The sequence below is a fragment of the Cicer arietinum genome, chromosome 6 (genome assembly GCF_000331145.2).
Source record: "Cicer arietinum cultivar CDC Frontier isolate Library 1 chromosome 6, Cicar.CDCFrontier_v2.0, whole genome shotgun sequence".
Taxonomy (NCBI): Eukaryota; Viridiplantae; Streptophyta; class Magnoliopsida; order Fabales; family Fabaceae; genus Cicer; species Cicer arietinum.
Window position 1 is genome coordinate 11,616,955 of NC_021165.2, and position 13,688 is coordinate 11,630,642.

Below are 13,688 nucleotides of genomic sequence, written 5' to 3' on the forward strand. Positions count from 1 at the left end.
AATAGGCTCTGATACCATGTTAACAATGAAAAGAGGAAGAAAGAGGAAGAAGAGAAAACAATCACTCTAGGGTTTCATATCATATAATAAACCAAAACTACAGTTAATAGGGTTACACTGAGTATATATATAAGAAAATAGAATTGTCTAGAATTGTCTAAAATACCCTTACTACTAATATATAATAATATTATCTAACAACATACAGCCATGTTGTCAAGGCCAGTCTAAAGGTAATGCTACCAAGAGTTGCTCCATCTTACTTTACTTATCTTTATCATTCTCTTTTACTGTTCAAGCATTGAGATATAGTAGTTTAAATTCTCACACTAGTTGCTAGTGGTTTAAGAATTGGCAATTGAGAATTAATCTCTTTTTCAACATAATCACTTGATAAAAAATTATAATAATTAAAACAATAAAGTAATAAATTTATATATAATCTTTTTAGTTGATCAAACGACTAACTAAACAAAAGACTAATTAATTGATCTTATAGTTAGTCAATTAAACAATAAATTTTACGTTAATTATAGGATCTCAATTCAACTATTTCTAATCAGAATAAAATTATTTAAATCACAATATACAAAATTATTTTTAAATTTAATTTTTAAAATAAAAAATAAGTACATTAAAACGGTCAAATTTTATATAGTAACCATACTACATAAATACTATACTAGCTATAGCTATGAATAGATTAGGATCATTATCTTAACTACAAAACAACTGCATCCACATGCATGATCTTGTAATATTTAGAGGGAAGGTTTATTTTAGTCTTTGAGATATTTTGAGAGATTTAATTTAGTTTTTGAAAGAAAAAAAAATTAATTTATAAGAAAAATAAATCGAATCAAATTAGTTTATGAGAAATTCTGAAAGATTCAATTAAGTTTCTAAAAATAATTAAAAATATATTTTAGTCTTTAAAAAAAATAAACCGGGACAATTTAGTTATTCGTTCAATTTAAAGAAAAATAAATTCTAATTTTATATCATCTAGAAAAATCACAAGTCAAAAATATAAACTCTTTTGTTGTATCTATCGTTTATGTTTAGAAGCTGCATTTTCTTCTTCATTCTCACGATTTTCTTCTTTGTCCTTGCGTTTCTAAGAGTGCTTTAATGTTTTTCCTACTCGCGTTTTTGGATGTGCGATGTCATCTAATGTTCACGAAGGATACTATTGTGGTTTAATTTGGATATTATTAACATTGTGGTTTAATTTGGATATTATTAACGTTGTTTTTTAAATTATATTATAATTTAGTAAATTTTTATTGCAGAGATTAAATTATTCATTTAATTATTGTCAACGACTTAATTATCTATTTTTAATTATTGTCAATGTCTAATTATCTTTTTTTTTTATAAAAGTTACACGTGTCGTTGGACAATTTAAAAAAAACTCAATTTTCTAACTGTAGTTCATATAATGACAAATTTAATTCAATTTATTTTTTTTAGAAATTAAAAAATATTTTTATTTTTTTCAAAAACAAAAATAAATCTTTAAAAATTTCTTACCAAAATGAGTCTTTAAAATTTATATAATAATAGTTTGAACGATATAGATATATCTCAAAGAGTGCAGAGGATCATGACCTGCATGTTTTATAGTTATGGCGGGGTATGAAGTGAACAGAACTTGAATTTGTCATTTGTCAGGAGCTTCTTTGAGGAACACATGAAATGAAACCACCTGGCTTTCACGTGGAGGTGGCGTTAGGCGACATATTTATGTCGATGCTTTAAAGATCACCTACATGGTAGGATTAGACTTCGCAAAATTGAGTTTGCCCAACTTTATAATTTATAATCTATTATAAAGTACTAGTTTAAGAATTTTGTATATATATTATAAAATATATTTATTAAAATAAAAAATTTATTTTATTAAATTATTAATCTCAATTATTCATTAATTTTTCAATATTATTAATATTAAATATAGTAATGTCTTAAAAGTTGTTTATATAATAATTATTGAAGAATATTGTAAGAAACGATAATTAAAACTATATGGAAAATTGTGAATGATTTTTATTTTGACTTAATTTTTTTTACTAAAATGATATTCATTATTAGACAAAAAAAAGTAATTTTTAAGATTTGATATAATATATTTTAAAATTTAATAAAATCTATAAAAAAACATATTTTTTAATTTAAGTTCTATTTTAATATTTAAAATGATAATTTGAATAATATAATATTATATAATATCTCATTTTAATTATATTTCATTTATAATAATAAATTTAAATATGTCAAAAATTAATATATCAATGTGTTTAAATTATAGATAATATTGATAAAAATTTTACACAAAATTTAATATTATAATAATAATCATAATAAAAGTTTTATTTGTATTTAATTAAATAGATGGTAAGTTAAAAAAAATTATGATCGCTAACTTAACATTTTTAATTAAATAATATATGTTTTTCAAATTTAGCCTAATCTATATCGAAAAAAAAGTGTAGATTGACTTAAATCTATTATAGATTAAGTCATAAATCCATATAGTGAATTTACTTTTCTAACGTTAAGTTCATAAAAGTTTGGACTTGAAAAAAAAAATTATAACAAATCATATATTTTAATTTTTTTTTGACAAATTAGATTAAGTTTTAATAAAACTTAACTTAATTCAACTTATTCCTTTTAATAGGTTAAATTTTGAAATACCTAAATTTAATTTACGATTAATTTTTTAAGTCTAACTCTAATTTACTGTTAAACATAGTTTTTTTTTATTTGATCTGATCTTTTTTAAAAGTCTGAATTGATATAAAAGTTTATTTAAATTTAAAAGTTTATTTCATGATAAAACATTTAAATTGTATAACTTACATTTTTTAAATAGGTTAAACTAAACATTTATATATATAAGGAAAACTAATAAAATTGTAACCAAATCTAAGAAGATTATAATTAGCAAATCTGCAACAACCTTCCAAAAAATAAAATGAACCCATAATTAAAAAAATTAAAATAACAACTACTAATATTAATAAATAAATAAAATAACAATATTAATAAATAATATATATATATATATATATTAAAAGTTATATTTTCATTTTATAGAAATTAAAATAAAAAAGATGAAATGTATATAAACAATATATATATATATATATAACAATCATTTGTTGATCGTCGCTTGAGTAAAAAATAACTTTGTCGCTTGAGTAAAAGATAACTTTGTCGATTCCATCTTTTCTTCTCTAAATAGAGATGATTTAGGAATAGTTTTTTGGTCTGAAATGAATTTTCAAAATCGTCTTTTTTCCTCTTTTATTTAAAATATTCAATTTTAATCTTTGTTAGAGCATCAACATGTGTTTTTTAATGATTGTTTTGTATGCATATTTATAATACTATAAAAGCTAATCCACAAAAAGTGAGTTTAAAAGTTAATTTTTATGACCATATTGTTGAGACAAAATCTCTCAAATGATTTTAATGATAACAAAATTACTTAAGAGATTATGATTGTGGTTAATGACTAACATGTGCTCTTGAGTGTATTCATATAAGATAATAGGTTTTTAATCATTAAGGCAAAAAGAAGGAAAAAGTGATTTTGGCCTGAGGATGGAAAATCCTCGTGAGGATGGAAATTGCTGCAAACGTGAGGATGGGCTGCAAGTTGAAAAACTCCAGATTTGGACAAATGTGTTTATTCAAATGCATAACAATGTCAAACATGAATAAACAAAGCATTCAAAAGTAAGAGTCAAAAGGTCAAAAGAAAAAAGTGAATATGGCTAGATCTAGTATGTAAAGGATAGGCTAGCAAAAGTGAAAGCAACCTATCAAGCATGTGCAAAGGTCAAAATCTGAACATTTAATGGGCTTGCACGTTTTAATTCATAAAGAAGTCAAGTTAGCAAAAGGAAACTTGAAACAAGCCAAAAATGGAAGATCACATGTTGCTGCCAGATCTGATCCTCTGACTGAGTATGACAGTCCTATGTCATAAAGTGGCTTTTTCTCTCTTGTCCACATCACCTCAAAAGATGAAGCCAACCTAGACCTTAAAGACTTCGAAAAATGCAGCTCAGAAACAGCCTTGCACTTTGATTAAAGAGAAAAGGCAAGGACATGTCAAGATCAAAGCTATGCTGCAAGAGGATGGGTTCTGCCTAAGCCTAACAAGCTGAGTGGCAGTTCTGTAATTATGATGAAAACCTTGGATCCTTTGAAAATGAGCTCCAACGGTCATCAAGGGCTTGAATCTCTATAAAATGCATACAAGCTCTCCATTGGAAGACACACAATACACTTGCATAAAAAGATCAAGCATCTTAAAGCTTTCAAGAAGCAAATCACATCCTCCCTTATTACTTTCTTTGATCCTACACTATATCTTTGTATATCTTTTGAGAAAGTATTAAGTATCAATCACTCTCATTCTACTTTGTAATTTCCTAGTGAGTGAAGCTTGGAAATATTTGGAAATTGATTGTAAGCTTGGTGAAGCTTGATAATACACAGTTGTAATCATCCTCGGGTTGAGGATTGATCTGTTTTGAAAGTTAGTGAAATCTCACAAGGGTGTGAGGACTGGACGTAGCCATCTTTGGGTGAACCAGTATAAAATTGTGTGTGTGTCCCTCATATTCTGCTCCTACTTTTTTACTCAGCTTAGATCTAACGATTTAAAAATCCCATCCTCGAGCTAGCCATCCTCAGCAAGAGGATAGTTTTTAAAACACTTAAAAATTGTTTTTAACAGCAAAATCCCTATTCAACCCCCCCTTCTAGTGATATTTAGCTACAACACATATTTTTAGAACTTTTATCTTGAATATTTGACATTTAAAAAATTCATATTTAATTTATCTCAAGTTAAATAAATTATAAATTTGTGCGGATAAAATTTTAATAATATTATAAAAATGTTTACAAAAAATCATTCAAATTTTGAAAAGTTGAAAGATGTTTTCATTTCAGCAAAAACTAAAATAATTTATAGAATAATTTTGTAAGGACTAAAACATGTTATTTTATTTTACAATGACTAAAATCAAAATTTTAAAATTTTATAAGGACTAAAAATATATTTCACTCTTATTTAAATAAGTGATTTTCACACATATTTAATTTATAGAAATAACTTTTTTGGTCTGAAATGAATTCTTAAAATCGTTTTTTTTCCTCTTTTATTTAAAATATTCAATTTTAGTCTTTGTTAGAGCATCAACATGTGTTTTTGAATGATTATTTTGTATGCATATTTATAATACTATAAAAGCTAATCCACAAAAAATGAGTTTAAAAGTTAATTTCTATGACCATATTTTTAGAACTTTTATCTTGAACATTTGACATTTAAAAAATTCATATTTAATTCATCTAAAGTTAAATATATTCTAAATTTGTGCGGATAAAATTTTAATAATATTATAAAAATGTATGCAAAAAATCATTCAAAAATTGAAAAGTTGAAAGATGTTTTCATTTCAGCAAAAACTAAAACAGTTTATAGAATAATTTTGTAAGGACTAAAACATGTTATTTTATTTTACAAGCACTAAAATCAAAATTTTATAAGGACTACAAATATATTTAACTCTTATTTAAATAAGTAATTTTCACACATATTTAATTTATCCTTTCTATTTTTTTTTCTCGTAATTTCATCGTCTTAGTATGCATTGTTTTGTCTGTCCTCTTGTTCCGACATTGTTTTGGTTTTACATCTTGTTATGTGTTTGTTGGTTTCAATTAATATATTAGTTTTTATCTAGTACGGATTTTGTCAAAAAAAATTGCATATTCAACACTAATTTCAAAGTCATGAATATTTTAGAAATTTTAATTCTATCATATTTATATATTTTATCACATTTATAGATATTTTATCGTTATTAATTTGGACGCTGTAAATTTATTCACATATTTCATCCTTTTCAATTTTGATTTTTGCGATGTTAATTTATATTATTCTCGATCGATATAATTTATATTGATTTGAATAAATGAATATAAGTTTTTAGTTAAATATACATAGGAGTTTATTCTTTGATCTTTTTGTATAAGAGACAATAGTTTTAAAATTTAGTCAACAAAAATTAAAAATTAATATACTTAATTCATATACATCAACTTTTGTTATTAAATATTAATAATTCAATTATGAAATGTTTATCAATAAAAATGGAAGTTTTGGATTGAATTAAAACTTTTAAAACAATTTTCAAACTTTAAAACAATTTTCAAACTTTAAAACAATTTTCAAACTTTAAAACAATTTTATTTTCTTCTCTCGTGGAGTGTGTGGACATGATCAGATCTGAGTTTGTATGACTTCCTATATAAAACGTGTTCTTCCTTGAACTGCCTGTCGCTTCATATATGGAGTGAAACATTGGGGTCCACAGACGAAGATTAACTTTTTCGATCGAAGAAAGTCATCAAAAGGAAAAGCATGATTAAAGTTAGACTCATCCCTACCAAAACATTCCATGCTTTAGACAAAACATAAATTTATATTCAAACAAAAAATGCGTAGACTTTTTTTTGAAAAAAAAAATCAAATCTCATACTTACGTTAATATTATTGTTATTGTTGAGAAACTTTCATTAAAGATAAAAGCAAAAAGATAAATAAATAAAAGGAAGGAAGGAGGTTCTTCAAATTTGGCTATAAACTACTTTGAAGACGTGTTTTTTTTCCTATAGAAATGGTAAATAAAATAAGATTTAATTGAAAAAATGTATAAAGATTTTTTTTACTCAAAAGAAATATATTTTGTGTACATATTTTTTATATTATGTATTATACTAGTTAGATTATTAAAAAGTACTTGACTTTAATGATAATTATTTTTAAATTATTGATAAAAATATTTGTAATTGATTGAACGTGTGTAAATTACTTATATCAATTGTATATTAAAATTAAATTCAATAAAAAAATACAGTAAAATTTAAAAATATAATTTTGAGTTAATTACGTTTATTTGGCATGCAATAAAGTTTTATAGATGGAAGAAGTCTATATAATTTATTAAACATATTTTCCACTTATATTATTTATTTTTTAGATAATATAAAAAATATAAATTGAGTATAAGAGATACTCAAACTTATATACAACAACTTTACAAAGAAAGGGAATGATAACTCAATAAATTATAATTCCAATCTAAATAACAATAGCCTATGCTCTTTCTAATAACCCTCAAAATAAACCAGTGCAGATTTCGTTCTTTACTAAAAATTACTTTTTTTCAGTAAAATGTTTAAGATAAGGGATAACATTTTAATTTAAAATTGAGAAAATTTTCAAACTTGTAAAACATTTACTAAAGAAATTATATTATCTAACCATAATTAGAGGTAATGCCGCCGGATCTAGAATTCTTTCATAGTAAAAACAAGAAAATTATCTATATATATTCATAAAAGAAAAATGTTTTAAACATTTATAAAATATCCAATTTTTTATTAACAACATCTCACAAAATAGCCTATAATGGATAAAACGCTCTATCCTTTTTAAAAAATGATGTATTTTAGTATATTACTGTTTATGGTTAGTAAGAATGATAAAAAGAAAAATATATTATCTCTTTAATAATTTTCTATATTTTTCTTTTTTATCGTATATAATTTTCTATAATTATTATCTTAAAAAGTTGTTTAACGGATAGCGACAATATTTTTTTTACGGGAGAAAAATAAAATAAAACTATTAACACATTTACTTGTAATTCTTTCCCTTTGGGACAAGCACCTCCAAAGTCCCCGGCATTTAATGTATATATTTCATACGGTTATATATATATATCATAACCTTTAAAAAAAATAATTAAATTCATTTAATTTTTTTAAATTAATCAAAAAGGTGAATTGTAATTTTATTGTTTTACATGAGAATTTGTTCGATGAAAATAAAATACCTTAGTTAAATGGATTATAAAAATTATAACATTACATATTGTTAAATTAGTCAAATTTTATTTATATATTTATTTATTTATATATGAGATTGTATAATCACCCCAAATAATTTATATACAACTACGAACTTCCGAACTTAAATTTAGAATATGATTTTCAATCAAACAATATTGATATTTTTATCAATTGAATTATAACTTAAAAATAAATTTTGCTTATATTTAAAAGGATAAGTATATGACTTTTGTTGTTTATATTCAAGATCAGAGAGTATATAATAATATGTAATATAAGTGAAGAATTTACACTTTATTTCAATAACTAAATAATATTTTATAAGAAAATTATGTCGCAAATTTAAAACTTAAAAGTGATGTTCTTAAACAAGATATAAATACAAAATTAAAAAATTTGAACTGCATTTTTCTTCTTGACAAACAATGATGTCAATCATTAAACCGATTTCAATTTTCTTACACTTCATATATATAAATATTTTTCATATTTATATATTGTTTATTTTATTTTAATTATTTGATGAATATTTTTCAAGCTTTCTCACGGCCGAAAACTTATAGCACTGAACGGAACTCAAACTCACTCAGGCACCATTATTAGAAAAAACTATTGGCTCATCTGGAATATGCTATATGTGTCTCACTTCAATGAACAATTGTTTCATAGACAAATAGAAGTGTACTTATTTAATAGTGCAGCTCTATTGATGCCACAACAAAAAAAAAAAAGGAAAAAAGAAACAAAGCAATATATGCAATGCACAACAAGTGGGAAAAGATGGGGAAGTAATGGGAGTACATATGAGTGTGATAAAGAAGGATGGGTCGGTAAATGGTAAAGTAAAATGAATAATTCTCGTGAGAGCACATCATTTTAGACATATATAAATAATATACAATTTAATTATATTAAAAAGAAAATATTATTTGATTGTTTTTTTATGTATTTAAATAATGTATCTAAAATAGCGTGTTTAAGTAAAAATTATTCAAGAAAATATATATGATGATGATAGAAAAACTATATCACCTAGGGAAAAAAGGTTAAATATCGAAGAGAATAAAACCGCTTATTTTTACCGCGGAAACAAATCGACCGTGATTGTTTTCCACGTAATGGAACAAAATTGGCCCATCGTATGCTTTCGCTGTTATGGAGGCATGGAGCTATGACCTTGCAGGTGAAATTTGTGTTTTTAATATTATTTTAATATAAATTCCTACCCTTACTTTTTTTAATAAGTATCTTTAAAATATTTTTCATATAAGATTCTTTTGTCTTAAAAATATAAAAAAATTTGAATGTAAGATCACTTTTCATGTAGTTCAAAATTTGGATTATATATTTTTATTTTTTTAATTTATTTTTACTTATAGATAAGATTGATTTCTTTTGTATGCGAGAATATATTTGATGTGGAGAAAAATACATTTCTTATATTATCTATAAATTTTTTAAATAAATTATTAAATAGTCTAAAAATATACTTTTAAATTTATTTGTAAACTTTTTAATATTAACAATAAAATAATTTGTGAATTTTTAGAAATAGAGGTGAAGATAAGTATAATTTTTTTTGTTTTAGGTTGTAATTAAATTGTAAAAGTAAAATTGTGTAAAAAAGAAAAGAAAATAATTAAGCAGTGAGTATGGTAGGACTAGGAGTGTAGGAGCATGTTGGGTCTTTATTGTTGTGGGTGTTGGCAGAGATGAAGTGGGGACTCTGACTGTTTTTTTCTCGCTGTCTCTGCTGTTTCTGTTTAGTCCGTCGCTTCTTATAACAACCATCTCACACACACAAACACTTCTACACTTACCTTTCTTATAATATTATTATCACCTAATTAATCAATTAAAGCTGACCAGTGATTGACTCTCGACTTTTGCTTTCATTTCATTTGTCATTTGTACTTTTTTTTCTTTGTTTTCTAATAATTGTTGGATTTGGTGCTTGGATTTTCTTCTCTCCTTCAAATCCATAATCCGCTTCACACTTTTTTAACTTCGTATTTACATATCATTACACATTAAGCTCTGTCCGTCCGTAATTCTAATTTGTGTAATTTCACATATCAATAATTAGTACTGCAATATTGATTCTTCAACCAACAATTATCACACTCGACTAATTAAAATATTCATTTTCATAACGCCAAAAACTTTAAGATATAAAATATTCATTTTTTATTTAATATAAAACACTTACTTGAATTTGATAATTTCAAACTTCGTTAATCACATATTTAAAATTACAATAAATTTGACAAAATTATATTATAATTATTATTTTGTTAAAGTTTCCAAATTTAATTTTATCAGAATGATAACGAGACATTGTAATTGTAACAAAATGTCTACTAATAAAAAAAATGCAACAAAAACAAAAACAATTCTGTTGATATCTATATGTTATGCTATTTATGTTATCTGACAACCCTACCATCTCTCTATCTCTCTTCTGCATCCCCATAACTCTCTAATTTTCTAGTCTTATCTCCTTTAAACTATTCACTAACTCACTCACTGTCCCCTTTATGCTACAAAAAGCTCTTTCTTCTCCTTGTTGTAGATAGTAGATACTCTTCCCAATCAGTTACATAACATAATATCACTTCACAACCCTGAAGTTTCTTTCCTACTATGTTTGTTATGTAAGTACCACTCAATTCATCACCTAAATATATCTTTCTTTTTTCGTTTAAAACTTTCTTCCATGTATTTATTCCCCTTCTATCCCACTCTGCTTTACTCTTTTTGGTTTTCTTTTTTTTTCTTTCTGTAATTGATATCTTGCTCTTTTTATTCTGTTTTCAAGTTTCTCTACTTTAGCCTGCAATTATAACTTTTTTTTCTTTATAATAATTTTTTTGGTGGATGATTATAATCATATTAACATAATTTTTGCTAACAAAAGAGAAGGTCATTAAGTTTCCTAGTTTGAGTACTCAAATTTAGATCTAAATTGTGAGTATCAACATGGAGCCTAATTTTATGTTAATGGCTTTTTTTTTTCTTTGTGAATAGTTTAATTATTGTTAAATTTTAGATTGCCTTTGGAAAACTGAAGTTAAATTCCCTGTGATTAATTAAAATTAATCACATGTATTCCACTATTTTTTCTCTAGAATTTTAGGTTTTGACATAGTTACTTTTTTATAGGTAAGATAGGTCTCACCTTAATTATTTTTCATGATTCCACCCTGTTATTCAACTTCTCTGTAAAAGTTTGGATAGTGGTGTATCTTAAGACTCGTGATTTAAGAAGGAATATAGTTCACAGCAACATATAATACACACTACCAATTTTCTATTTTGCATTATTTAATGAACCAAAGAAGAAACTTATTATCTCCTTATCAACAAGGAAAAAAGAATTAAGTTTGAATTTTGTGGTATTCTAAGCAACGGAGTGTAACATGTTTTATGTAGTATTGAGTGCATCACTAATTTAGTCATAAAATTAGGATCAAACAATTTGGTGTTGAAATTAACAAAATTCTAAACTCATCCTCAAATTGAAAATCATCGAACATATTAGTCTCTTTGAGACAACCTCATGGATTAAATTGTTCGACTCGAAATATCTAAAGGATTTCCAATTTTAGGAATTATGTTGGAATTTCGTTAATTTCATCGATTACAAAGTGAAAAGAAGATAAGAAAAGGTTTTGTTTCTTCAGTTCTTATTCTTGAAAAAAAGGAAGAAAAAAAACACATACAATCAGCTGAACTTTTTTCTTTCTGTGTATAATCTGCAGTTTTGTAGTGTCCCAATTTGGTCATAAAATCCTCAATAGCCTTATTCCTTCTGGAAGGTAATAATTTTACAGTGTAAAAGGATAATGATGATATGAAAATATGATATACATAAATAACAGAAAGGAACACACTTATATTGGAAGCATATGTAATACTTTTTCTATCTTTAGACCTTCTTTAAGTCATTAATAGAGTTAACGACCCTACTTTAATTTACAGAGAACTTGTTATTAAACATGAAACATTTATCCAAAAGATTGTTTATATCAGCTATATGAAATCAAATTTGTGTATATTTGTGATCCGTAAAAAAACTTCTTTTAGTTTAGTTTTCCTACTTGCCTTATTTTTATGTTCCAGTTTATATACTTGCATAAACAAAATTCCCAACTTTATATAGATAGCATAATATAATGTATTTCATCATAATGTAGGTGACAGTATCATGATCAGGCAATCAAATTGTCACATTTGATCTAATCCAATTGCCATCTGGAAAAGAAGTTAACTCTTAGAAGATTCATATAAATGATGACTCCAAACTTGAACTTGGAACCTGAAAATCATTCAGAAGGGTGCAGCCAAGTAGTTTCCAATAATACATCCTTCCAAGAAACACCTCATGATCTTACAAGAAACAGAAATACCACAGAAGCGGATCTACGTTCGATTACCCTTGACTTGACACTGAATTTCAGTTCCAATGATAGCGAATTGAAGGGTTCAAGTGATGCTAGCAGTGAAGTAGGAGCTTCTGAAACTGCTAATCCTTCTGCACCGGTTACTCCTCGGGTTTTCTCTTGTAATTACTGCAGGAGAAAGTTCTTTAGCTCACAAGCATTAGGTGGTCATCAGAATGCTCACAAAAGGGAAAGAACAATGGCGAAACGTGCAATGAGAATGGGAATGTTCACTGAAAGGTATACAAGTTTGGCATCTCTGCCTCTTCACGGTTCACCTTTTCGGTCACTTGGTGTTGAAGCTCATTCTGCAATGCATCAAAGAAGGCATATGCTATCACCATCATCAATGAGGACTCCTGATATGAGAGCTGCAGCGAAATTCGATAAAAATCATTTTGGATCATTAGTTTTCATGGAAGATGATGATGTTGGTTGCTTTTGGCCTGGAAGTTTCAGACAAGTGGAACAAGGAGCTTGTGTTAATATGGAACATCCTCAAACTACAAATTCTAGTTTTGTTCCAATTGTGCCTTCTCCTCTTCCTCCACCACAAGCATCTACATCTCCTGATCTCACATTGAAGCTATAATATGATTTTAGAAATGATACAAAAACAGGTAAACCCCTCACAAATATCATGAGTTTTTGGTTGTAAGAAGTGGTTCATTCATTGTTTCACACTATGCCAAAATTTCTCTCAGTCACTCATTTATTATAATATTTTTTGTGAGGGGTTTGTGACTTTTTGTTTTGGTTTCCCAAGGTATCCATCCTCAATGCAGAAGTAAGAGACTAATCCTTTGGAGTAAGAAGATTCATTTATGGGGTTGACTTCTCCTAATAAATGTTTTTCTATATTCACCAGTCATAAATCATTTTTATGACTACATGTTTAATGAACTTGACTATCTGTCAACCGTGACACACTAAGTTGATAGGTGTTTATCTGTGAATGCATCATTTATCTTAAGATTATTTGTCTTTGATCTCATTCAATATAGACATGAAATTATTAATTAATAGGGCGTGCAATGTATTGTATGTATAGTGAGATGTGTATTATTTCCAATGGCAACTTTAGCTTATTTTAATTTCACATTATTAATGGTTTCCTCTAAATTGTATTTTCCTTCTTTGATGATATTGGAGCTACTGCCCTATTAAGTTTAGGAAAACAAGTTACATGTTTTATATCTAAATGTATCTCTGAAATTTGATATATAGAATCGTGAGATCCGGCTCAAATATTGGTAGGAAAAAAGTTTCAAATAGATGGATTTTGCTTGGATGGAGTTTTTT

At 25.8% G+C, this 13,688-nt stretch overlaps 1 protein-coding gene across 1 annotated transcript; it reads left to right on the forward strand.

The window, feature by feature from the left end:
• Nucleotides 1-10,372: 10,372 nt before the first annotated feature.
• Nucleotides 10,373-13,485, forward strand: LOC101513074 (zinc finger protein 7-like). The gene is made up of 3 exons (XM_004504525.4): nt 10,373-10,598; nt 12,141-13,006; nt 13,153-13,485. The coding sequence occupies exon 2, from the start codon at nt 12,235-12,237 to the stop codon at nt 12,976-12,978; it is 744 nt and encodes a 247-aa protein (XP_004504582.1). The 5' UTR covers nt 10,373-10,598; nt 12,141-12,234; the 3' UTR covers nt 12,979-13,006; nt 13,153-13,485.
• Nucleotides 13,486-13,688: the final 203 nt, after the last annotated feature.